The sequence below is a fragment of the Fulmarus glacialis genome, unplaced genomic scaffold, assembly GCF_000690835.1.
Source record: "Fulmarus glacialis isolate BGI_N327 unplaced genomic scaffold, ASM69083v1 scaffold4637, whole genome shotgun sequence".
Taxonomy (NCBI): Eukaryota; Metazoa; Chordata; class Aves; order Procellariiformes; family Procellariidae; genus Fulmarus; species Fulmarus glacialis.
Genome location: NW_009222459.1, coordinates 25930 through 53753, shown reverse-complemented (window position 1 = coordinate 53753; position 27824 = coordinate 25930). Strand labels below are relative to the sequence as shown.

General features: G+C 39.3%; 1 protein-coding gene across 1 annotated transcript in view; it reads left to right on the top strand.

Moving 5' to 3' along the window:
• The window catches only part of LOC104079410 (ADAMTS-like protein 1), a gene marked incomplete at its 3' end in the record, with an annotated part of 92918 nt that overhangs the window by 44742 nt on the left and 20352 nt on the right, over positions 1 to 27824 (top strand). Inside the window, exons 4-5 of the mRNA XM_009581445.1 lie at positions 10457 to 10502; positions 21285 to 21521. Of these exons, the coding sequence (XP_009579740.1) occupies positions 10457 to 10502; positions 21285 to 21521 (283 nt within the window). The remainder of the gene's footprint in view (positions 1 to 10456; positions 10503 to 21284; positions 21522 to 27824) is intronic.

Genomic DNA, 27824 nt, shown 5'->3' with positions numbered 1-27824 from the left:
CTTGAGTTGACAGTGTGCAAAAGTCTGCTGGAAGGAGAAAAGATAGACAAAGGCATCTACTGAAACCAGTGGAAAGACAGTACTTTTCTATTCCATTCCCATGGAAAAAAAATTAGAATACTTTGAGTCTTAAACGTGGGGCCCAATTCTCATCTGTTAGTTCCATAGCAAATAGTGGTTCTGCAAACACCTTGAAATCAGGAATTGCAGAGACAGGAACTTATTTTGAATCACAGTGTATCCTTTTCAGACATAGGAAAATAAGTGATCTTCTATATCTTCCTTTAATGTAAACATAAATCCAGGCATATCAGGAGATCTGAGGAATTTGAGTAATACAAGGGCTTGCTGACTACACCTCTGCTCCCTCACTGAGAACTGCCTCATTAGTTTGTAGAGAGGAAAAATCTTGGAGCTCCATGATAGTAGGGGTAGTAGTCATAGTGTTCTGTAGTATGTGAGTATAAACCACTCCTTCTGGGCAGGCTCTCCCCATCTGCTTCTCTTTGATTCTTGTACTATTTGGGATGTCCCTGAAGCTACCACAGTGGAATAGGAAATAAACTCATAAATCACACAGTACCTGTTTTTCATAAAATACCTTACTACTGTCCCGTCAGTACATAAGCGATGCTTCCCGCCTTAAGAAACCAACTGCAAACTTTGGCCCATTCAGATGTGGAAGCTCCCTGTTTCCAGGATAGGATGCAGGGGTTTAATTAGGTGCACAACTTTTGCTAGCCAGTAGCAATAAATCATAAATAATAAAATTTGACCTGGAATTAGCACAGTATCAAATGTGTGGTAGTTTTCCTTTTTCCTGGTCTGTGTACAACTGCTAATGAAATAAAGGGTTTAAATGATTAATTTTTGTGCTAGGCAAGCATTTTAAGTTGCTAAGAAAAAGGCAGAGAGGGAGCAGGGGAAAGAAACTTATCCAGACTTCGAAGGTTTGGAAATAAGCCTGTGCACATGAGTATTTAAACCTGGCAAGGCTAGAAGAAAATGTCCACCTCTCTGGGACAATTTCTTGGTTGGTGCAGTTTATCTCATGTATTTGCTGTGTATAATTTCATGGCAGCATGAAGGAAGATGCTAGATACTTCTGGCAAATGAAAACTGGCAACGCATTTAGATGTTTTGGAACAAATTAATCCTAAATATTTCTCATCCTGGGAGGAACGTTCATAATGCCTTATGAACACTTAGTTCTGTATGAGGTGACTTTCAGAGCATTACATGAAAAGAGAGAGCCCAGTGCATCTGCTTTGAAGAAATACAACGACTAATTGCCCATTCCTAAACACCGTTAGTATATGCAGCTAAATAAAGGAAACCAGTTTTCTTTCCAGCTTTTGTTTGCCAAAGTTATGTTAGTGCTTGTGTTGTTTGTTTTGGGAACATGTTTTGTGTTAGGCCTTCGCAGCTGTGATGAAAGAATGGAAAGTGTTAGTGAGAAATTCTATTTTCTAGTGTTTTAGATGGCAAACATTTCAGGGTAGGGGCTGTTTTAATAGTACATTTCATTAGAACAACTGGTCCTGATTATGATAAGGACATTTAGTATGATAGTGATACAAATAAATATGCCAGTCACACAAGCAGACAGGAGTTGTCAGCCCAAGTCAACCACGCATCCTGGTACGCAGCGCTGATAGCGAGCAGCACTGGGTCACTCCGGTGGCAGAATAAGCCCCAGGAAAATAACATTTTGATAGTTAGTAGTTAAAGACTGGGCTAAACCTCAAAGCATGACACTTTTCATGCTTTTTGTTGGCATTAACTCTTTATAACTTCAGATATTCTTGTTATTTGCACAAAACGACGGACCCCCTTTAAATGTTACAGTTGTTTGCCTCAACTCACTTGAAAGTGAACCTCCCAGCCTAATTATGCATTGGGTGAAGAAGTATTTATTTTTATCATCCCAGAGTGTTTTGCCCTTCAGTTTCAGTATCTCTTTTTTTTTTTTTTTTCTTTTTTTTTTTTGATACAAAGCTCAGGAAAGAGAAACTCCTCATCTTCTCCTCTCCATCGTGAACTGTCAGGCAGCACTGCTGGTCAAAACCTGTAAAAGAAGAACCACAGACCACTCCTGTTTTTCTTGAGGGCCAAACTATCAACAGTTATGCTTCTGCAGAGAATGGAGTTTCATTAGCTATTGGATACTTTAGCTACAGGAACACTGTAAATACCTAGGCAGAGCAGGTGGAGAGACACTGTAGTATGGCCTTCGCCCTCTTCCTCAGAATCTGGTTATTGTTTGTTGTGGTCTGTCTATTCCACAGCACAGCTGGAGTTTGTCATCCAGCATAGTGCTTTGTAGTATTCACACATCTTCAATCCAGGTGTTAATAAGTGTGCATGTTGATTCAAGCAAAGTCAAACAGAGTAATAAATGGCTGAATGTTCTTTAGATATCTGAAGTTCATGTGCATTTATTTAATTTCCTTGTATTGGAATATATTTTCAAATTGAAATAGAAATTATAAATTCTCTTATGCTAAGTTCACCCACCCTGGTCCTAAAAATATTCTGTGTGTTCTGGAATTGTACTTTACATATTGACAAGTACTGCAGTAATATCAATAGTGTTTTACTGTTTCTAGGCTTGGCAGGAAGATAATTGTGATTTTGTTTCCTATCATCTTCCAAATTCATCATCACTTTCTAGTAAAGTAAGGTTGTAGATAGCCTCAAGCAATAGACTGTACATGAGAAAACATGAGCATTTCAGTGGAGCTGGGCTAACACACATGGTTCAGACCCAGGTTCAAACTTCCTCAAAGCATGGGGAACTTGGGTTCCTGTTCAGCACATTTGTTTTGTAAAGACCAGCTGCAAAACTTGGATCCAGATCTGAGCTCAGGCATGTTCAGATTTGGGGTGTTAGTACTTTTGGGCCTGCAATATGTTCTAGAGGCTACCTTTGTGATACAGGAGACCAGGTGAGATTTAGTATTGTATTTTCCTTCCACTTGGACTGTGAAGAGACCTTTTGCCATTGTTTTGCTGAAAGGCACTTCTTTAATTTTTGCTTTTTTCTTGCTTTCTTGGCTAGTGAGCAACTGAAAAACATTTGCAACTGTAATTGCTTTCTGTATATCTGCAATCTGTGTTGTATGTGCAAATCCAAAGCTAAAGATACTTTTTAAAGATTCTTAAGAAAATAAAAAATGCAGTGACAAATAAATGTGAGAGACTAAATGCAAGAAAATAAACAGTAGTCTGAAAGCACTCTGACAAATTTTTCTCCATCTTTTCCTTTATTTTTCTCAGATTTGATTTTTGTTATTTTAATTGGAGTAGCCAGTCACATTTTACTGAGAGTTTAGGCAGTGTCATTTAATGCCAGTTGTTACTTAGAAAATAACATTCAGTGGCTCTGAATAATCCAAAGGAGAATTTGAAAGTAAAAATTGGAATAAACTCTATTCTGTTCAGCAATTTGTACTGCAAGAGTCCAAGGTCTGCCTTTCTTCTGAGTAAATATAATGCCAACCTTAAACTCCAAGGGTAGCAGAAGCCACCCAGATTAAGAGCTTAGAGTGAGTTGGAGCACTGCTGGAGCTGCAGCTGATGATTATTTGTATAACGTTCCCAACAAAATTCTCAAATCTGAACAGTTCCCCTCGGCAAACTTCCAGAATTTAAAATGAAATTGTGCCACGAGCCTAACCATACCTTTAGAAGGAGAAGCTTATCTCTGTGAGACCAATAGATATATTAGCTTTCTCTGGGCTCTATGCTATTTTGGCTAGACTGCTAGAAGTAGCCAGCTTGGTATATCAGTAGCAGGGCTAGTCACCTTTAGGTTAGTTTGGTTATTTCTTACATTATAACCTACAGGATAAACAAAACTTTAGAAGAGATTGGATAGCATTCTGTAGGGAACAGAATTCAACACAACTTCAACAAACATCAGGTAGCCGTAAACAAGTAGTTGTTTTGTACTAATATCACCATGAAAGTAACTTCGTCTTTGAGAAACACTACTTAACTTGTCCTTCAAATTCGTAAACAGTCAGTCAGGTTTTGGTTCAGGCTAAGTATTAAATAAAGGCATTTTCCCCTTTTTTCTTTTTTCTAACATATATAAAGTATTGTCATATTCCATATGTGTACAGCCATATTCCATTCTTCTGATTCCAGTGAATTTATTCTAGATAAACAGCAGAGTTTCACAGAGTAAAGCCCAGTATGATGGCTTTTTTGTTAGTTCCATACTCATCCCCTTCACATACATGAGGGTCAATGTTTATTTAATCATAGAATCATAGAATTCTTTGGGTTGGAAGGGACCTTTAAAGATCATCTAGTCAAGGGACACCTTCCACTTGACCAGGTTGCTCAAAGCCCCGTCAAACCTGGCCTTGGACACTTCCAGGGATGGGGCATCCACAACTTCTCTGGGCAACCTGTTCCAGTGTCTCACCACCTGCATCATAAAAAAATTCTTCCTTTTGTCCGACCTATATCTATCCTCTGTCAGTTTAAAATAATTGTCCCTTGTCCTGTCAGTACAGGCCTTGGTAAAAAGTCTTTCTCCATCTTTCATATAAGCCCCCCTTAAATATTAAAAGGCTGCAGTAAGATCCCCTGGAGCCTTTTTTCTCCAGACCGAACATAGAATCATAGAATCACAGAATACCTCCAGTTGGAAAGGATCCATAAGGATCATCGAGTCCAACTCCCTGCTCCTTGCAGGACTACCTAAAAGTAAACCATATGACTAGAGCATCGTCCAGACACTCCTTGAACTCTGACAGGCTTAGTGCCATGACCACTTCCCTGGGGAGCCTGTTCCAGTGATTGACCACCCTCTCAGTGAAGAACCTTTTCCTAATGTCCAATCTGAACTTCCCCTGGGGCAGCTTCATTCCATTTCCTTGTGTCCTATCGCTGGTCACCAGAGAGAGGAGATCTCCTTCTGCTGCCCCTCTTGAGGAAGTTGTAGACTGCGACGAGGACACCTCTCAGCTTTCTCTTCTCCAAGGTGACCAAACCACTCCTCATAAGTCTTGCCCTCAAGACCTTTCACCATCTTGGTCGCCCTCCTCTGTACACACTCTAATAGTTTGATGTCCTTCTTGAGGCACCCACAATGGCACACAGTACTCAAGGTGGGGCTGCACCAGTGTAGTGTAGAGTGGGACAATCACCTCCCTCAACTGGCTAGCTATGCTGTGCTTGATGCACCCCAGGACACGATTGGCCCTTTGGGCTGCCAGGGCACACTGTTGACTCGTATTCAACTTGCCATCAACCCAACCCCCCAGATCTCTTTCCATGGGGCTGCTCACCAGATTCTTATCTCCCAATTTGTATGTATAACCAGGATTACCCATTCCCAGGTGGAGAATCTTGCACTTGCTCTTGTTAAATGTTGTATGGTTGATGATACCCTGCTCTCTATTCTGTCCAGATATCTCTGTAAGGCCTCTCTACCCTCGAGGGAGGACTTTCCCCTCATGAACCCATCTTCAACCCCAACTCTCTCAGCCTTTCTTTATAGGAGAGGTGTTCCAGCCCTCTGATCATTTTTGTGGCCCTCCTCTGGACCTGCTCTAACAGATCATCTCTGTCTTGTACTGGGGACCCCAGAGCTAGATGGAGTCTCGCCAGAGTGGAGAAGAGGGGAAGAATCACCTCCCTCGCCCTGCTGGCCATGCTTCTTTTTATGCAGCCCAGGATACAATCGGCTTTCCAGGCTGCAAGTGCATGTTGCCGGCTCATATCTAATTTTTCAGCCACCAGTATCCCCAAGTCCTCCTCTGCAGGGCTGCTCTCAGTCGATTCATCCCCCAGCCTGTATTGATACCGGGGGTTGCCCCAACCCAGGTGCAGGGCCTTGCACTTGGCTTTGTTGAACTTCATGATGTTCACATGGGCCCATCTATGCTAAGTATGGTACATTATTTACATCAGAATAATTGGTTCCTTAATAACAAGATTGTGGAAAACATTATTTATGCAAAAAGTAGGCCTTTGGTGGCCAGAGATCAGCACCCATGTTTTTATTTGCCTAGCCAGCTTCCTGCGTGTAGTGACTCAAGTTGGGATTTTGCTTCCTGATTGCTTTTTTTTTTTACTCCTGCAGAAAGAATATTCATAAGATCTGTAACTAAATTTGCCAGGGAAAGTTGGCTTGTCTATCCATGCCTACTTTTCTTGTCTCAAAGTTGACTATTTCTGTAACATTTCTGGTATTTCACTATTTCAGCAAGGTGCAGAAGTCTGTGGGACATAAAAATGAAAGATTTTTACAACTGCAACACCAAACTGCATGGCAAAACATACCAGTGCATCTGCACAACCCATTGTGTCAGGCAAGGTGCTTATTAACAAAAGGATATGGAAAAATTTTGACACATCTTTTCAATTTATTGTCAATTGAGTGATATGGACATGAAGTTAGGCAGACCCGACCAGGCAGTTTGAAAAAATGAACTCATAAAGTCAATGCAGTCCCGATGAGTCTTCCTTTTTCGTAATAATTTGGTGTCCATGGCCTTCCCTCAATTTTATGGGTAAAAGGATGTGCTGAAAGAATGAAAGAGACTCTCTTTTCCCCAGAGAAGCACAAACACAGAAATTGTATTGAGGATGAGAGCGGGTCAAAACACCGTGCAACGTTTAGGAAAGAGGTAAGAGCAACAGGGTGAGGAAAGAGAGAAGCAAGATGGTGTTTCTGTGTGTGTAGCACAGCCTCATGCCTGCTGGCACCAGGGGGAGGGGAGGGCTGACGCAGCCTGCCTAAAATCTCATGAGAGGAGAAAGACCCACAGCATACTTTTCTCACACGTACAGTGCAGAAACAAGAATCTGTCCCAGAAGAGTGGTTATCAAGGGCTGTGAAAATAAAGGAGAGTGAAGATTGTCCAACATTACATCATCTTTCAAACCCCTGTAGTGAACAGTTGCATCAAAATTCACATCCACAGAAATAACCTACCTCTGCCTCATAGTTGCTTGTTTATGTGGAGACTTGTTTCTTAAGAAAAGCATTTCAAACTTTGATGACTGCTGAGAGTGGCAGGAGTTGATGAGGTCCTCCTCTGCAAATCTCTTTCATCGTCTTTGGTAATTACAGATAAAGGCAATTTTGGCATGGCGTTGCTATTCTTTCTGGCATGGATTATTGCAAGGCTTCTAACTCTAGCTGAGCAAAATACACAATTACTTTAGACCTTTGGGGGGGGGACTTGAACTAAGTCCCTCTACAAACTGGAGCCTGGAGAAATAAATACCAGGGTTTCCAGTTGTTTACATAAGAGAAGTGAATATTTTAATATATTAAAAGTTGTTAATCTTTTTCAGAAACTTTACTGGAAACAAGTGACTAGGTTTGAAGAATGAAACATGATTCCCAATAGCTTGCTTTTCTTTCACATTCACATGATAATAATTGCCTGTCAAGCCAAACCCTCAGCTACCTTCTTCCTCTGCAAAATCCCCTGCAGTGCATAGATAACAGAGAAGACTGTAGAAGTACCTCTCACTGCTCCCACTCTTTGTGTGCTCTCCCGGATGAACTTGCCACTTTGGGTGACTTCTGACTTTTCCAAGTGGCTGTGCGTACTCCTGTGTTGATGTGAGTTTTCATTTATACCCTGCAGAGGTCAGAGGATGTATGGTGACTGTATCTCATAACGTGGTCTCACTAATCTGCTGTTGTCCTTCCTTGCATGTTAAATGCTCTGTCCTGTGGCGTGCTGCAAACCATACCTGCTGAGATAGGGACCTGTACCATTAATTCAAACCTTGCCTGGAGGAGAAAACCTAGTCCGGCCTGGTGTCATGCAAGATGCTGTGTATTTTACTCTAGCAGGATTAAGTTCACTATATGGTTTCAGCTTCCCTATTTCAAGCATAAGCAGGGTCAGAAACAGAACTTACTTTTAAAAATCAAAATTTATGCCCCCCAAAAGATGCTATTTAATATTTTTTTTCAGAGTCTTTTTAACCATCTTTTTTTTTTCTACAAATCCTATGATTTCGAATCCAAAAGTAGATACTTGAGTTTAAGAGAACCTGGAATACTGTCCTGAAGCAGCGTAGATCTGAAACACAAACTACTCTGCAAATCTATTGTGAAAATATATCAGCTCAGGCTGAAAGCAGCTTGCCTGGTTTTGGTTGATGGGTGATAACCGGGAAACTAATGAGCTTATACAATAAAACCCCAAAGTTTGGTCTTGCAGGGGGGACAAGGTGAGTTTTGCAAGAGTGGTTCCTAGTGTTCATGAATCATCACAGCACTAGTTGCATCCAGAATTGCACATTTTTTCTGAACAACCCTGGCCATTAGCCAAAGGAGGGAAGTTGGAAGAGAAATCTGAATGGTTCTGTGGCATATGTCTAATGAAAGTACCTATTCTTTTCCCTAATGCAAAGAATAAGTGAAAAATAAGTGGTTTTTCATTTCAAAACAGAAAATATGAAGAAACTGTGAAAAGAAGAAGAAGAAACTGTGAGGCAGCTGATAGAAAGGAAATTTAAATTTCTCTGGCAGTTCAATGGTTCTGAGGTTAATAAATTACGGTAATTTAAATTGTCATAACAGCAGGTCTGTGTGAAGCAAAGAGATGTCTGATGGGTTGTGTGGCATTTCTGAGAGACAGATGGGGCACGTATCAAGCTTACTGAACAAACTATTCAGTGTGGTGTACAAGGCCTGCAGTAAGGACTGCCTGCGTGCCGCATAATACACTTTTTTTTTTTGCTACCTATTGGTGTAAATGAAGAGTACCTCTATTGAATGTAGTGGAGTGTAAACAGGTTTGGCCTGCACCACAGTATCTCTACCAGCTTGTCTATATTGCTCAGGAATAACTGGGATAGTGGGGGGTGTTGCTTGGGGGTTTTTTGGTTTTTTTACTTCATAACCTATTGTGAATATAATTTTTACTATTGTACTGCTAAAACTGTTTTTTCTAGTGCTAGATACTCTGTGCACACTTTTCATTTCTGTGCATGCTTGGAATGATCAAAATTTACTTGAATTAATTATATAACATTACAAAAGCATTGAATTAGTGATATTTCTATGATGCTTTTAATAGAATTTTTTATATGCCAAATGCTACACAAAAGAATATGTTATCTTTCTGTTTACATTTCTTCTGAAAAAGTGATAGTGTTTATTTACTTGTTTATCTTCTCTTGGGATCATTTACACCACTGTGATACATTTGTAAAACTGTTTTGCCTTGATTTTGTATTTGCATAAGTGTAAATGACTACTGGTGGAATTTCACAATTAAGTCTTGTGGAGAAAGGTGGGAGGAAGGATGACTTCAATAATTTAAAGGAAATTTGTTCAGTTTATTTTAGAGTTAACTCAGTATGGAAAAAGTTTTTCTTTTTTGAAAAAAATTAAGGAAAAAAGAACGACACAAATGCATGCAGATGCTGTCCTTTCTCTTGGATAGTTCAAAATGGTTTGGATTTAAAACTTCAGTCTTGGCAGGCATTTAGTCCTCAAGGAATGTGTGCTTGTTAAATCCTAGCCAAAAGAAAAAAGAAAGGGGGAAAAAAAAGAAGTTGTGAAACTAAGAAATTAAACATGTAAGGAATTCTATTCTGTTGAAGGATAATCTTTAAAAACTAAACCCTACATTCTGATTTGTACTGAGGACCTCCACAGAGTATGCTGTCTAAACTCATAAAACACATGAATCTTCACCTAAGGTCAAATACTCGGAATACATGCTGCTGAGTACTAAAAAGATATCTGGGTGTTGACCTTCTGGGAGCCCTGCCAGCATCAGGGCTGGTATGGGTCTGCTATGGGGGAAAAGAAGGAGAGCCACGGAGAGCACACGTCAGGGCACGTGCTCTCCTTGACCTCTGCTGGGCCCAGCTGCTCTTGGGATGCTGTTCTGCAGCAAGGATCTGGAAGTAGCAAGGAGCTGGTGGATCGGGGGGGAAGTTTTATGCTCTCCTTCTCCCCTCATACCAAATTGGGAAAAAGCCCTGCCCTGCTAGCTTGTCACTTCATGCCGCTGCAGGCAGGTTTCCTTCCTCTCAGTGCACAGGTTGCTCCCCAGCAGGCAAAGCCCGGCTACTCAGACTGTGCCCATGCCAAGGTGTGTGCCTGGGTAGACACAGAGCTGTGCCCTTGTGAAATCATTGGGAGACACGGGGCATTATTAATGTGGTTGAGATGTTGATTTCCAGCTAAGTTCTGCACTCTGACCCCCAACCTCATTTATAATCTGATGCCACCTTCAGGAAACTAATTTTTAAGGCAGGACACTGAGGACTTGTAGAATTCATACCTCAATACCCGTATAGGGACACAGAGACCTTTACTTTGGGGAAGAGGGTTGGTGGGGGGATTAGGCAAATAGAGATCTTTGTAGGAAAGATGCTGACACAGTAAACATTATGTGTTTGCTTTTTATATTCAGCTATTAATGTTTTTGGGTTTGTTTTTAATTTTTGGACACAGGATCTGTGAAGGGCGAAACATCCGGTACAGGACGTGCAGCAATGTGGTAAGTGAAGTATAGCTTTGATACAATACAAATCATCACACATGACAGTCGTGTCCATATTACATAAAATAATTTGGTAATGTGATAGTGAGAATACTGTAGCTATCTAAATTGCCTTCATACCACAGGACCACAAGCAAACCTTTGTCAGTTTCTTGAAAAGCTGGAGAGATTATGGCATAGCATGATGCTAAAACTATTTGGAAGGGATTGCAGTCACAGCCTTTCCAAACAGAGTGTCAGTGAAACTTCAGAGTTGTGCTTTACAACCCCCCTGGCAGAATCAAGACCACTCGTGTTTCCAGTATTACTTTGGTAACCAGCCGGTTCACATTGGGCAGTCTGTCAGGCTGGAGGATTAAGCTGTTAAGGACTGAAGACAAGTTAGTAAGAGATATATGTTTCTGTTCACCTGTGCCCTCCCAGCATTGGAATTCTGTTGCGTGTCTTAGAAAAGCAGTTTTAGATAGCCTGCACCAGTGCTTTGGCCTTTCCAAAGGCTCTTGCCTGTTTTTTTATATATGGTGAATATAGTTTTCGATACAATAAAATAAAAAATTTCAACTTCTGTGCTCACCAAAGTGAAAGTGTGTTTTCACTGGTGAAAATGGAACTAAAGACTTCCATACAGAAAGTTTTATTGGGCGCCAAGAATAGTAAAAGCTCTCAAATTACATGGAGAAATGTCAGTTTTACCAGTAAAGATGGAAAATGAAATCAAACGTGCACTGGGCTGAGCTTTCTCATGCCTGATAGGGACATATTCAGAAGCCTTTCAATAGCTGCTTTGTCCAAAAAAGTTTAAAAGTTTAAGTTAAAAAAATGAATACATTCCCTCATATTTAGCTTATAATTTCTTCAATAGACCACAGTTCATAATGAAAGAAACTGCTTCTATCTGAGTTGTAGTCTCCCACGCAGTAAGATTTCTTACACTTCTTCCTCTGAAATTTGTTCTGATTGTATCCTTTGGGTTCCTGAAATCTCTCATCTAGACAGTCTAGACATTTGCCTCACTAACTGAAAACTAGAGTAGTCAGTGTATAGGTCTGCTGCCTGATTAACAATCCAATTTCCATCTCTGAGGCACTCAGGCTACACCACGACCATGGAGGGAATGGTTGATTTGTGCCAGTCAAATACGTTGTAGCTCTGTGGAATATGACACGAAAAGAAAAAAAAAAAAAAAAAGGATACTGTTAAAGGCTAATTAGACTAAAATTAGACCCAACAGTTTTGGTTTGGTTTGTGAATGCATGCACATTGTGATAGTCCCCTTCCCCTTCTAACCTGCCCTTGTGTATGCTAAGAGCAGTGAGACAAACTAGCATCCTGCTCTGCTGCCATTAGCTGTTCCTTGACCACCCTGATGAGAGGCTGGGGTTTTAGCCATGTTGCAACCCTTATTTTGGTAACTTTCCAAGATAAGGAATAATTTTTTGAATGTTATTTTTAGCTTAGGTTCTGTTTTGGAAATGTGCACCTGAACAGTTTTCCTTCAAAATAAAACCTTGCATAGTTTTGTCAGGCAATTCCTTTACACACCTTGTATTTGGCAATACTGGCTCCAGACTTTCTAACATAGCAGTGAGGCATGCAGCTGCAGAACTCACTTAATTATTTCACACTAAATAATCCAAACCAAAACTTTCAAAGTGCTTTACTGTACTGAAATCAGTGACAGTTTTACCACTGAATTATGAAAACCCAGGACTGTGTTTATGATTTTAACCCCTTTTTTTGGAGCGGGTACAGAATGGGTTGTGCTACATTGTTCTTTTCCTTAATAAAAGGATTAAATGAGTTTTCATTTGTTTGGTTTTGGTAAACTTGCAAAAATAGTAATAAATTAAATGATTCCCAAGCTTCTGACTGCATCATACTTTGACCAGGCCCTCCAAACACGGCTTTATGTCATAGGGAAAGTGCCTGGCTGTATTCAATTTGCAGACATTTGATTTCAGGGGAAAGTACTTTCTATTTTTAAAGTATGTTGAGTCCTTGATTCAGATGTTATGCCCTTCCACTTATCTCTATTAATCTGAGTTACTGTGCACCAGTATTCACAACATCAGTCATTGCAAGGGCACTGCTACCATGATCAGCATCAGAACTTGTGGTAGGATTCTGCCACAGCCATGGTGGTCCTCAGCCCCATGTTTCTGGGGTTAGGTACCACTTTGTGCAGCACCAGTGGAAACCTAAAGCAGTTTGGGAACCCCAGACATACATCTCTGGGCTGAAGTCCATTCTGTTACTGAAGTGTGTAACTGTACCGCTAAAATACCGTTTGTCTCTTTCGGAATAGTAAAAAAAAACCCATATATTTTCTCTTTAAAGAAGTCTACTGTCTTTTTCTCCAAAATCCAAGGATACATACACACAGATTCGGTCCTGGAAACAAGTCACTAACCCCATGGCTTGTCGTAGTATTCTGCACTGGAAAAGGCACACAATATTGTGTGTATTTTTGTTCACTCAGACTTTGCTTTTCAAGATTTCATGCACAAAGACACTGAAAATCAGGAGAATGGAACTTCCAGGCTCAATGAGACCTACATTTTCATCTGTTAGATGACAGTCTGTTGTTTTAAAAGAAAATGAGAACAAATCCCCCCATTCCACTCCTGCAAACGAAGCTAGCTATCATGCATAGTGGAAAATTTCTTTTTGATTCTTGTGGAAATCAGTGAGTCCTGAAACACGAGCTTTCATTACCATTAGCTTGTACATAACTTGAGGACTGATGTTATTGTTCATAAAATAACCAGTCTTTTTATTTTCTGCAAACTGTCTTTCTGTGAATTGACATGTTTTTGTTTATATGGCTGTCTTCTTACAGGAAAAGATGGGTAGTCACATACACTAAAAGCAAACTCTTTATTTCAAAGGTGAAATTGGAGAATGGGAAGAATACTTCTTGGAGTCTGGCAATGAACACGTTTTCATAGGCACTATCATTTGCAAGATTTTGCTACAGCTGCTTTTAATTCATCCTGAAATTAAATTACAGGGGGAAAAAAAGAATGAGATAAAGAAAAAGAGAGGCAAGGGGAGAGAGTGGCACGTCTGTTTCTTCAGTGACCTGTATTATTCTAGGGATCCTGAACCATTTTGCATAATATAGGCTATAAGAGAGATTGATACAGCTGTCTACAAAGCTTCTGAGCAGTCCTTAAAAGAACAAATCCAGTCCAGTATGTTCACCACTTGCATTGCCTGGTGTTGATCAGAAACTGGAAAGATATGGATATGAAGCCACATGTGTAAATAGTAAAAGAAGGAATGAGGGAATCTGAAGATGATTTAGGGTTGAATTGCATCCGCTTTTTTTCCTCTTACTATTCATATCGACTCCAAGTATGTTTCCAGCCTTTTTAGAATATAATCATGGGCGTAGAGAGGGAGTAATTTGTTTTTCTTTGGAAAATTACTCTGAATGCAATTAAAACATGTTTTTAAGTCTAGCTGGGTTGTTATACTAAACATTATGCAAAACAAACAAAAATATTTCCAAACTCCGAGTAGGATTTTTTTACTAGTTCTTTATTCTTTTTCAAGCTAGCACGCTCTCTGTTCCTTCTTCTAGGCACATGCTTATTTGCCGGGTTGTCTCCAGCTTTTGTACCAGGCCATCATGCCACCTCATTTGCCCTTTCTCTTTTTTGGTCTTTCTGCCGCTTTTGCTTTCTCTTCCCCCATTCACATGAAAATATATCTGAAGGAAGTTTGTTGGAACGTGTACTGTGTTCATGCTTTCTCTTCATTCTCCTCAATTACCAAACCCCTTTTTGTCATTGAAAACATTTTTATTTTCCCTGATATTTTTCCTTTTATTGCACTCCTTTCTGAATCAGACCAGGAAAAAAATGAGATGCATGGGACTGGCACTTCATTCCCAAAGGACTTTGCTTTTCAGATTTACTTGCTTATACCTGCCAGCATGATGATGAACACCACATATAAAGCTGCTCTTAAGATTTTGTTGTTTGACATGGAAATAGACAATGCTGGAAGCTGCGCAATGTTACTAGCTCTTTCAACAAGGTTTAGAGCAGTTCTGTTAAGCCTAAGATAAAATTTGTAGATGATAGATCCCATTAATGAGACCACCAAAACTTGTAAACACCACCTGCAGCTCTTTTTTATATACACCTCACTTTCTTCATTTGGCTGAAATACCAACTGTAATGACATCCCCCATTTTTTGGCTTGCATTCAGACAAGCTACTTCCATCCCTGTTTCTTGTCAGCTCATGCTGCATTTTGAATACATCAGCACCAATGTTGCCCATCTTACTTTTGACAAAATTACAGTATCTTCTTTCCATGCACCAAAGCCCAGCCTGTTGGAAAGTGTCAGACCTAAACTTCCATACAAGTGCATAATTCTCGGAAGAATTGGCTTGTGTGTATGAGAAGCATCATCACCAGGCAGAATTTTTTCAGGGCTGCAAAAATGACTAGCAGGATTTAATTTTTCTACCCTCTGGTGGCTAGAAATGCCATGTGAAGTCTTTTGGAATCAAACCTCCCAGTTTGCATTTTGCAGTAAAATAAAAAACAATTTAGAAAAAGTATAAGCACTACACATATCTCCCTTACTAACACCAGATTTACTTAAAGCCAGTTTACTTATTAAGTGGAAATTCTTCCAAACTCAGATCATTTATTGTGACTATAATCTGTTCAAAATGCTGGATTTTAATAACTACCATCTTATTTCTAAATGGGTGCATTTTAAAATCTCAGTGTGTTGTCTAGGTATTATTTCTTTGTACCTGGAAAGAAGTGCTTTTAGTATGTTGCTAATGGTAGCAGCTTTGATTTCTGGATTTGCTAACTTCTCAGCAAGCAGACCTGTGAATCTTTGACTATTAAAAGATAGAACAAAAAAAAACCCCAAAACATTGCTGTCATTCTATGTAAATGCATCAAGAATCTTTGTAGACCAAACAACCTGGATTACTTCTACAACAGTGGCGTTTCAGGACTCTGTTCAAGAGTCTTCAGGATTCTGGATGACTCATAGATTTAAATTCAATACTTCTGATAATAATAATTTTTTTTAATTTAAATATCTCTTTTTGATCTGCCACTGTGGCATCCATGGTGCTTTTAGGAAAGTGTACTCTAATATTATGTACTTGCATTAGTTTTTGACTGAAATATTTGGAAGTTTTTCAAGCTGAAATATAAGTTACTGTATCTAATTTAAACACTTGACTTTAATATTTAAAAAGTATGAACAAACAAGAATTTTAAAATGGCATGAAAAGCTGCATATTGAATTATTTGCCAAAAATGGGAACATAACTTAAAAAAAAAGATTTTTTTGTCAAAAATTGATTTTATAAATATTTCTAATGACAAATATTCATGGAGGTTTAGATTTATACTTCACTGACTGTTTCAGCCCTCATCTCCACTCCATGCTTATTTAATACAGGGTAGAAGTGTCTGCTGATATTCCGCTCCCCCCCCCGCCCCCTTTTCTTTGTTCATATTATTTCTCTCATGCTTCTCTCTGTCAGATATTGCAGTGTCTTGGGGTTGTCAGAGAAAGCTATAGTATGAGCCCCTTTTGATCTAAGCAGCTAAGCATGATCCTAACCTATTCGGAAGTTCACAGGAGTAGACTAGTGAAAAATCTGGCTGCAAGAAACTTAATTCAAACAGGGCACTCAACAAGGCTTCAAGGCTGAGTGGAGTTTCCGTTAAATCCCTAGATCTCTTAAGTCTCTCTACATTTATCTAAAGTTCTTATTTAGTCTTGGGCAAACCCCTACTTAAGGACCTCATGCTTTCTTTCTCAAGAGGGAAATAGATGCGGCTGAAGCGCCATGCGTACTTCATGGAACTGGTTCAATAAACTGTTCTGTCAGATGCTGCACAGAGTAGTCCAGTTGTTAGCAATTTTTTTGCACAGAGGAAAAGCTCCAGGTATAGTAAATCATTCTTGGCCTCTGCAAATATACAAGCACATATACTGTAAACTGTTTTAAGGTTCCTCGACTGTTTCCACCTATCACAGCTTAGATACGATCTTCCACATTTCACCCACTAAGTAAACTTTAAAAAGCCTGACCCTCTTTCGTCCCATGAAATCTGATCTACCTATGACCATCAAGGGACATCTGGGATTCATCTTATCTTTTCCACTGGTTTGTTGATTAATAGAAATTGTTTTGAATGGGATTCAAACATGGCAAAACTCCATGGACCTTATGAATTACAATAGGGTCAAATAGGAGGTCAAGTTAAAAAAAAAATTTTGGATGTGAGGAAGTGAATGAAGCCGTAATAATATGGCCAGCATTAGGTGCCTAAGAGGTGAAGATGAAACTCCTGTGTTTATTTTAAAATAGGTTTCATACATCAAAGGGATTTCTGATCATCTTTAAAATTATATATATTTTCATTGCAGTGGAGGAAATTTTGACCTGATAGGATGAACGGAGATTATAGGTATCCAGCACAGGCTCAGTGTTTCAGGAATATCTCATGAGCCTTCACAAGCTAAAGGTCATGAAACAGCCATCTAGGACTCACAGAGTTAGAGGGCGAACAGTTGTTTCCTATTCACTGGAAATTTTCTTCCCTAAAAAGTCTTAATGAATAGGAAGCTTGAAGATAAATGGACTTAGATGAGACTTTCAACTTTATTAGTTCTTTCTGATTCTTCAAGGAGTGCAATGGCAGTGGTTCCTCATGTCTGCAGTGGCCCACAGATAATTTCCAAAAGAAAACAAAACGGGTAAGATTTGAATATAGCACCAAAGCTGGAGTAACCTGAAGCAGGACTGTGATGCTTTTGTGGCCAGATAGCAGTGCTGCTGCATGCTCCAAGCCAAACACAGGCCATGCAGATGTGGTTAGCAAAATACCTTGCAGAACTGCATAACCCATGCAAAGATATGCTACCTTGGGTTCACTGCTACACTGACTCGGCCCATGACTTCTGGCTGTCTCAAAGTGTGGGCACACCCTTGTCTGTCAATCTGTTGTGCAGGTAGACAAACTGCATAATGTTAGATAGCTTCCAGGATCAGACCCTTAGGTGGAGTAAAATGTAACTTCCTCAGGCCAATGAAGCAATGCTAGCTGGCAGCTGTAGAGGATCCCCTTCCACCAAGCCTCCATGCACATACTGAAAGCAGGCTGACTTTTTTAAAAGGGGAGGAGACTTTGTGGAGTCAGTGTCTATAGTTTCTCCTGTCCAGGAGCCAGCACTGCAGAAATGAGGCACAGGAAGACTGCCTCAAAACAGCAAATGCTCTTATCAAAAGGTGTGCAAAGTGTTTAGAAGGAAAAAACCAATTTACTGCTTGAACAAATACGCAACAAAACACTGGCTTTGCCTTATCTGTTATTTCAGCAACTAGAATACTCATTTATAGGCTATGAGCTTATATCTGTCTTTCATTATATGATTGCACAAAGTCCAGCACGAAGAGGCTCTGATCCCCACTGACATATAATACAAACAATAAATAGTATGTTTGAAAAGCAAAAAAAAAAAACCATGGACAAAAGATTAATAAGCAGTGCCAAGTTCTGTATAGTTCCTACTTTTTCAATCTCAGTGACCTCTGTCTAATGATGGGTAATATTCAGACCACTGCTTTTCTTAACATTTCTGTTTTGGTATAGAAAAACGTTACACAGGTTATGCAGGTGTTAAGTGTGTAGGTGCAAGCACATGTGCTTTCCTAACTGGAAGGAAAGTTCCCCCCTGAGGGAAAGGGATCTTCAAGGTAGATTTAGGATTCTAGTGGTGGGTCAGACTGTGACCATTTTTCATATCTGTGTGCCAAGATAAGTATGCATGTCTGCATTTCTGACTGCTTGAATGTATTCTTTGAATGGCTTCAAGTTTCACATGAAAACCTTTTTAAACACAAGCTTTACTATTTAAATCCATTGTTCTATTTTGATCATGATATCAAAGACTGGAAGTATTTAACATCAGTCCTGGTCACCTGCCGTGGCCTGAAAGCTTGTTATGTTGACTGTACATTTTTTCTTTCTTTGATTTAAAAATAAAATCCAACACAACATAGTATTGAATACTGTACAAAGCAGGATTATGAACTCTGTATGTCATGTACTTTATTGGGCCTTTCTGTCTTTGTAAAAATAAAGCTATTGCAAGCCAGGAAGTTTTGAAGGTAGAGCCAAGCTTGAACCAAACAAGAGAGTTGGCCTGGATCTCTGCAGCAAGCCTAAGCCAAGCCAATAGACCTGACTGTATTCATTTATGGACAGAAAAATTCAGAGAAGGGTATGCACCAGAAGATTTTGTGGCAGGAAATAAGGCCACAGTGTTCCTCTTTACTTTTCTCTATTTGAAAACAGAGCTAAACCAGATCTTGGGTCAAGCTGTAACTGTCTTGTTCATCCTCTGTTTAAAAGCAGAACCACTTTTTTTCTAATTACACAGCTATAGAGGAATAATGAACTTCCCACATATTTTTCTGCTCTCTTTACTCTGTGCTGCTGTCCAAACTTTGTCCTGTATCAATAGTTTGCCCAGGGGGGCCTGATTGCCTATAAGTTTTTCTGGAGATTTTAAAATCAAACTGAAATACTTCCAATATTTTACTTTTAAAAAAAATTTTCCATAATGTATGGAAATATGTTATACAGCATAGAAAAACTGTCTGCTGTCTAAGACCTCCAGCAGTAAAATTCCAGTTACGAGCTTGGACTTTCAACCTCCAAAAGGATGAATGAGCTCTGGATTATTGCTCTTTGACACATATTTTTCTAGAGCAAGATTTAACCCAAATCTTTTTTTTCTCTTACGCCTTAATCCATTTAACCTTTTGTAGCAGGAACATTATTCCCCTGTAGTTAGAGAGCAGAACTTTTGACGGGGGCTTGACCCATTACTTTTGGGCTGCATCACACTCAAATACAAAGCAAATTAACTGAAAATTTGCTCTCATGGTACATAGCAAATCAGCTGAAGATCTGTGGCCTAAGACCATGGCTTGTGTGCGTGTATAGTTCACTATAAGAAATGTTTGGAGTGGTGTGATCCAACATCATGCAACTTTCAAACAAAATGGGCATAACCACATTGTCACTACACAGTGAATGAGAGGCCAGATTGGTTTGAGCCAAGGGTATACAAATGACAAATTTATAGCCAAGATTCTGCCAATTTGCTTCAAGAGGAGATTTGAAAGCTTGATTTTTAAGACAGGTTTTATTTTAGACCTTAATACTAAACAATGATCCTTTAATGCCATAAAGTGACACGCAGCCCTCATGCCGTTCGTATTGAAAGCTGTAATAATCTGCCCTATTTAAAAGAAGCAGAAAAGCGTTAGTGAACGAAGGTGTAAAAAAAGGTCTGAGAAACAGAGGTGATTATTTAAACCTCAGAGGAGAGATTTTGCCTCAATAGCAGCAAGAGTTTCCTAGCTGGGAGGATAAGAAGTGTGTGAATAATGTTGTCATTAATGATACTTGAATTTCTATAGGATGAAGTAGTTTGAGGACAAAGAATACAGGCATCTGATAGGGATATTGTCTAGTTATGTGGTTGTATATACATCAAAATCCTTCCCTATCAAGTCTATAATTGACATTTATGGTTCTCTATTAAAAAATGTTACAGCCCTCAAGCAAAGGGGATACCAGGTATTCATTTCACCTGGTATTTGACCAGGTATCATTGAGGAGCAGATTTTCTTACAGCAGCAAGGTGGAGGATTATGGGACCTTAATAATCTGAGGCAGCTGTATTGTCAACATTTGCTTTTTTGTCACAGTTCTCATGGTGTTTAATGTTTTTCCTAAAGCTTAGCTCCTGTATTCCCGTAATTATGTGAGAAATTCAGGTTACTTCTAAAAAAAACAATGAACCTCTAGCCTTTGTGGTTGCTTGCACAGGAAATCTTGAAATATCATTCTTCAAGGATCAAAAATTGGAAAGGAATTAAAAAGAACTCATGTTTATTTTGCCTGAAGTCTCATGATTTTGAAGCTCTTCTTGCTCTCTTGAGAACTTGACTCATGGTTTTCAGTGCTAAATAATGGCAAGAAAGTATATGTGGGTAAGAAAAGCCTCATGTTCTCATCAACAGAAGACTTTAAGTAGTATGAGTGATCTTTGTTTTTTATATCAGGTGTACTGGGTTCAGAGTAGGGTTTATATGTCTCACAAACCTCCTGAAGGATTAACAGAGGGGCTTTTTAAAGGTCTTCCCAGTAAAATGATAGTAAGTCACTAATTATGTGAATTATGAAAACTTATGTCAAAGAAATGCAAATATGTATCACATTTTTCTGATTCTTATTGCCCTACCAAAAGATTTAGGTCACTGAGGTGAAAAAAAGCTAGCGTGGGGAGCTTAAATAATCAAAAAATTAAACCATGTAATTCTTTATTCTTTCTTTTCAAACAAAGAGGAAAATTTGGCTGGAAGAGAGCGGCTGTGCACACACACTTCTCCACATATGCGCACAAGTGGAAAGAGATGCAGCAAGAACATTTCAGGGCTGTGGTTAAGACACGTACAGTGTATTTCTTATGTCCCAAACATATTTACACATGGTCTTGATGTTCTTTCAATACTTTTGCAGAAAGAAGAAAGAAGGGTATAATTATCCAGTTGAATTATGTGTAGCTGTAGCTATTTCAATCAGACTTCTTTGTCTAAACAGAAAAACTCTTTACATCTGGCAGCTGTGGAGATCAGCCGGCTGCATGGTACTGCGACTGGCTGTCCCGAATAGACCTGCTGACCTTTTCCTCTTTCTTTTCTGCAGGACTGCCCGCCAGAAGCAGGTGATTTTCGTGCCCAGCAGTGCTCTGCTCACAACGACGTCAAGTACCAGGGACAGTTTTACGAGTGGCTTCCTGTCTCTAACGACCCAGACAACCCATGCTCACTGAAGTGCCAGGCCAGAGGAGCGGCTCTGGTTGTGGAGCTGGCGCCGAAGGTTCTGGATGGGACCCGGTGCTACACTGAATCCCTGGACATGTGCATCAGTGGCTTGTGCCAAGTAAGGAGAGAAGCCCTACCCTAATGCCTTTTCTCACGACTCCTTCCCTCAGATCTCTCTCAAGCGCTCACCCTCTCTCCTCCTCCATACTAGTATCATTTTAGGGTCTTCATTTTAATCATCTGTTTTCATTCTCTTAAGTTGACTTCTACCTTGTTTGGAAGAAGTGTACAAATTCAAAGGTTATTTTCTCACTTTATGATGTTTCCTTGGAGGTTTTTTGGAGGAATGTATTCTCAGTTTTTGAACTGTTTTGTATAGTTAGCTGCAGTAGCAGGTCTCATTTGAAAGCACCATAAGAAAATAATGTTTTAGCTTTTCATTTGGATATACCAAAGTTTTCCAGGCCTATGAAATTACATTATCTTTGAGGATTATTGCTCCCTGTAAGTCGCAAACCACATAGCAGTAGATGAGGTACTAAAGTGGAAAATCTGCCATTGATTTGCCACAGGACTAAGCAAGCTGCTACATCTCCTTGGGCCTCAGTTTCCCTGTTTGTTAAAAGTGACATACGGGGACTTTTTAACCCTTCACTTCACAGTGCATGGAGATCTATTGATCATTCAACTAATTTATTGGCATCCTAATTTGTTTTTATATTAGCCCTCTGCTTTTACTTATATATTGCTGCTCTTTTGAATCTATCTACATCAGACTTCAGTCTCCTGAACTACATGTAGACTACAGGTTGAAGGACGGGAGGACATTTGCGCCATCTCTGTTAAGTACTGAACACACCTGCATCTCAGAAATGGTTGAGTCTAGATTCATGTTTCAGTGCCCAGTCTCCTTCAAATCTATGTAGACTTGATGTGTTGTTGGCTTTCTAGTGTATTTTCAGCCACTTTATGTGCCTTTGGGAGCTTTCCTTCCTGTTTTCTTTCTCTTTGATTTTCTGTTTTGAGCCAGCAGCAGTCTTGCAGTAAAGGAAACAGAGTAGGCAGTTATTGGGCTAATCTCATTTGTGATCTGAAGGTGGCAATCATCTAGACCTCTTGACCTCAGCCAAGTGCACAAGTTTCTCAAAATTCCAGATTGCCTAATGAGACAGACTAATTTCAGTCTTCTTTTGTGTTTTTTAATCTTTTAAAAACTTAACTAGAGACATAGGAATCTGGATGGGAAAATGATTCAAAGTATTCTGCCTATAGTGGCCTGGAAATTCAGAGCAGTGCCTTCAGGCCCTGTGTCAGGCTGATTTCTGCTATGAAGCATACCCTTCCGAGAATACCTTCCCCCAGGAACAGAGCTCATAAGCATCCACTACTAAAACAAACTCATTTGCCTTCTCATGACACTTCTTATTGCTGGAAGGCTGAAGGTAGCTGCACTATTACAACTACGAAAACTGCCTCTGTGGCTAAGGTAAGTATTTTGAAAACAGACAAATACACTAGTACTAATGTCCCTGGGGGATTTCAGTTAAACTAACCCTTTCCTGATATACCCTAGAATGACAGAACAATTTTTAATGCATAAACACAATGACTGTGTATTTTGCATGATCTTCAGCATTCAGTTTCTTCATTAATATTTTCCATATGCTTTACAATTACTGCATCATTTTTGAGGATGACCAAAAAAAGATGTTAAAATACAAATGCTCACGCTGAATTTCTTACAGTCAATAATTTTGTATTTTTGGGTATGTTAAATTTAAAGCAACTCAAAGTATTCTTGACACAGTGCATCCCTGCTAGCCAGTTATATCTTTATGACAACAGAGGTACTGCATTAGAAAGTTCATAACTAGACTTGCCCTAATTGTATGCTTTAGGACAGCAGTTGCTTTACTGTCTATCACACCAATAGCTAATACTACCTAAGCAGTCCAGAAAGGTAAACAGGATGAAATTTGTCAGAATTAATGGTGAATTCTTTGAAAGCAATGTTCTTCTATGGCCTCTATAAAGGATCCTTTAAAAGAATGGGAAACCTTAGTATTATGGAAGAACCAAGTTGAGCGTTCTTGCTTTGTAACATTGATGTGAATAAGCTTTCTTCTGTAAGCATGGTGAATGCATGTAAACTTCAGAGGAGACAAAATACGATCTTAGAAGTTATTTCTATGCATTTGCAGTAGTAGCTGCAAGCTACCACTTACCTAAAATAGTTACACACTCCAAACATAACAATAACAGGTCTCAGTAGTTTGAGAGTTCATAATGATCCTGGGGGTTCAACAACATTTTCATGAGATGTCTCTGGAACGCCGTGATTTGGGGCAGTGCAGCATTCAGCTGTAATAATATGAAGGCATAGTTTGCTACAACTGCAAAAAATGCAGTCCTCTGAGATTTGTATTCAGTCTAATGTCTTGAAGATTAAAAAGTGGAATTATGTTTATTAACAGGTTCTTTGCAAGAAGTAATTACACTTTCTTGGGAACGAAGAGACGTATTTTCTGGATTGTTCAGAGTAAAACTACTGAAAGCAACTTTAAGTTTGCCATCCTAGTGGGCTTGCATTGATCCAAGTATTATTTGACTGGGTCTTTATTACAGAGAAATATATGGACTTTCACAGCATGTTCTGATTACACCCCCAGGTATGATTTTTTTACACTGTAGTTGGCAACCAAGAAGGAATTGAAAGTTGTTCAGCTAGAATATTTAATAAAACATATAAACATGCCTATTCAATTACCTTCTGTGCAAGAACCCTGAATTAGTAAAAGTGACGTTAAGATCAGTGTATGCTTACGTAGACATAGTGCATTTTTCCTAGCGGATCAAACAATTGTGTCAGCTCTCTGAACTAACCACAGGCATATTTCTTAGCATGTGAGATTTGGGCCAGCCTTTCGCCTGTTGTGTGCTCACAAGCTGTTCCTGAGGTTACTAATGGCAGGAGTGAAGAGCTAGTTGTATTGCCTTCTGTGTGCCTCAGTACTCTTTCTTGAATAAAAGGTGCTGGGTTTCACTCTTGCTGGCAAATATGCATTTGTTCACAAGATGCAACATTTGGAAATTACAAGATCCCTGTCTCATATTTATCCCTTCATTTTCCATGTTGTTTGGAGGTTTAGAATGACCAGTAGCTTAGTGGCATATTTATGAGTCTTTGTATAATTACTAGTTATTGAACTGAAGTCTTTGTCTTATGTGCTGACCACCTACCGGTTAAACTTAAAGTCCGAAGAGACTTCTGATTGCATTCAGGACAAGCAAAGCCACACTTGTGTGTAGAACAAGCTGTATCCCTGAATCTTGGATTCAACGAAGAGTATGGTGAGAGGTTCTTAAAAAGATGATTAAGTTATTTTTATTTACAGAAGTAGAGTATAGGAGAGGTTATGCAGGTGCTGATTCAGACACACTTCATGGTATAGGGCAGTACACACGACTGTGCCAGTTCAGGAATCGTGCAAGCTGTGTGTGTCTTGTCTCTCCCCATATTATATAAACATAAATGTATTTACCTTCTGTGAAGAGATGGGCTATATCTTGGCATTGTTCTTTGTGTAAAACACCTAAGAAATTAATGGGAATTAATTTCTGAGCACTGTTTTTTTCTTTCGGGATTTTTACTTTTAAATCCATAGGTGACAGAGATTGAGCAATACCATTTTTCAGAAGAAAAACTCTTTTTGTAATGCCTTTTATTTCTTCCTAATATTCTTGTTCCTCCTAACCATTTTAAATTCCTTTCTATATAGATATCTGTGTTATTTGGGTTCCTTTTTCTTTCTCCTTCTTCTTAAAAATACAGGCTACTTCTGAGATGTGATCTTTGGGTCGCATTTTGAGTTTACCTGAGGATACAGTATACCCCATGGGTATAATGCGACTAGCTTGAACCACCATGCTGAAGTCAATAGAATGCTCTTTAAGAGAAATAGAGCTTTGATGTTCTACATTAGGAAATATGGATAGAATAGAATTAATGGGGATCCAGAGCAAAATATATTTTAAAACTTCCAACTTCTACTTTAATTTTCCCTGTTTTTAAAATAAATTCCTGTACTTTAAATCCATTATTGGGTTTTTGAGGGTATAAACAATTTCTGCATACAGCAGTTGGAATTACAAAGTTAGAGTTACTGGTCTCACTTTTCCAGTGATCCTCACTTGCATCTATGAAACTCAGAAGAAATTGTCTATACTTTGTGGAAGCAGCATTTCTGACTCACTAATGACTGTTCACACTGAAGTAAAAGCAAGAGTTTCCTGCTTACCTTCACATTCACTGAGGACTAGAGTTTTAAAAAACTTGTCTCCATTATTAGCAGTCAAAATTCATTGTTTATAGTATTGCATATTGACCACCTTAATGATACATTTCTATGTCAGAAAAATTGGCAGTTCTATTTCTTTTAAAATATCTCATATTATGCTTTTATTTGAAATCAAGGTTGTCCTTTCTCATCACATTTAACATCATCACAGCAACAAAAAGAGGGAATCACTGCACTGAGCACGTGTATTAGAACACTGATTTCTCCACTCTTCTTCGTGCAGCCCATACCTAATGTTTAATCTCTCTGAATAGGAAACAACATGGATCTTTTCTGGATTTTTTCTTCCTCCTTTCCTCCCTTCCTCCTTTTCTTCTTTCTTTCTTTCTTCCTTCCTTCCCTCCTTCCTTCCTTCCTTCCTTCCTTCCTTCCTTTTTTCTTTTCTTTCTTCCTTTTTCCTTTCCTTCCTTCCTTCCTTCCTTTTTTCCTTTCTTTCTTCCTTTTTCCCTTTCTTTCTTTCTTCCTTCCTTCCTCCCTTTCTCTCCCTCTTTCTTTCTTTCTCTTTCTTTTTCTTTCTCTCTTTCTTTCTCTTTCTTTCTCTCTTTCTTTCCTTCTCTCTCTCTCCCCCTTCTTCCTTTCCTTCTCTCCTTTTTTCCTCTCGTTTTTGCTCTTTTTCTCTTTTTCTTTCCCTCTTTCTTCTTAGTTAGCTTGAAAGAGCTGATGCTTTTGTCCTGTCCTATCTCTCTTCTTCATTTTTTGCAGGTTCGAAAGGCGTTGGGTTTTCCCTTTTTTTCTTGTGTGAGAAGGCTGCAGAAGCAGAAGGAAGCAGCTGGCTCTTCAGAAAAATGTGATAGTTAAATTGAATGCCTTTGCTTCTAACAAGGTTTTGGTCTAATTTCTGGAGCATCCATTTCTTAGTCATCTGAGGGGTCAGATAGACAGGCAGCTGCCACCACTCTCTGTTTTCCAAGGGGCTCCTGCTCCAGAGGGGTTATTCCAGACCACAGTACTATCAGTGGACTGTTGGAAATTCACCTGAAGAAAATTTCTGTCATATTTCATTCATTTCATTACACAACGTTCTGGTGAAGAACCAGCCTTATATGGTGCTCACCAAAATCATACAGTAATTTGGTAAATGCATGGACTTCTCCATTTCTGTGATTGCCAATTTCTCTGCTTTGTTCTCTGTCACCACATATTTTTAATCCTTTCTCACCTGATAACTTCACTTGGTTGTGGACAGTGACATTTCCTGACATGTCCCCTTAACTGCCTGCCATATCTCTAACTGGGTGTTCTCCCTTGCTTGTTCACTCAAGCAGCTACCTGTTAGTGCAGCTCTTTCTTCCCTCATACTTTCACACTTTGGGTTCTAGAAAAATGCTGGCCAGGTTGCAACACTGGGTAGAGGAGCATGGCCTCCCCATGCTCTAAAAGGCCTGTGCCCCAAACACCAGTAGTCCATGAAGCCTACTGGGACTTCTACTAATGAAAACAAAATCTCCTTCCTGTTACCCAGTTTTCCTGCCACAATAAAAAAATCTTGGATTTCTCTTGCTGTTTCTGCTGAAGGGGAAATATTCTATTTTCATTTTTGGCTTTTTCTATTTTCCTTATCCCTTTCACTTGTTCTTCCTGTTATCGTAGTCTTCATACTTGGTTCTCTCTCAATTTAATTTTTGTCTTCTGCTTGTGTGAATTCCACAAATGTTCCTTTTGTTAACTCTGGCAAGGAAGAACAAGAAAATCAGTCTTTGCTTTCTCAGATGGGTGATCAAGGATTATCCATGGCTTCTTCTACCTCCAGTATGAATGGCAGAATCTGCATGTTGCTGTATAGCACCAGATCATGATTTTTTTAAAAAATAACTGTTACATTTTTTATTAAATAAGTGGCCAGACAGTAAGATGCTGCACATTGTTTCCAAAAAGTGGGTCCCATCAATATCATAGCCAAATCCTCACCTGATGTGAATGAGTATTTCCTCCCTGAAGAAATTCATGGATGAGATGCTTGCAGTCTGGGCAGTCTCTTGTACTTACACATGTGGAATGGCCCTCCTCTTCTGCTAGCCTTTCCTCCTATGCAACCCAGGCATCCCAGCTTCACAGGAACCAGG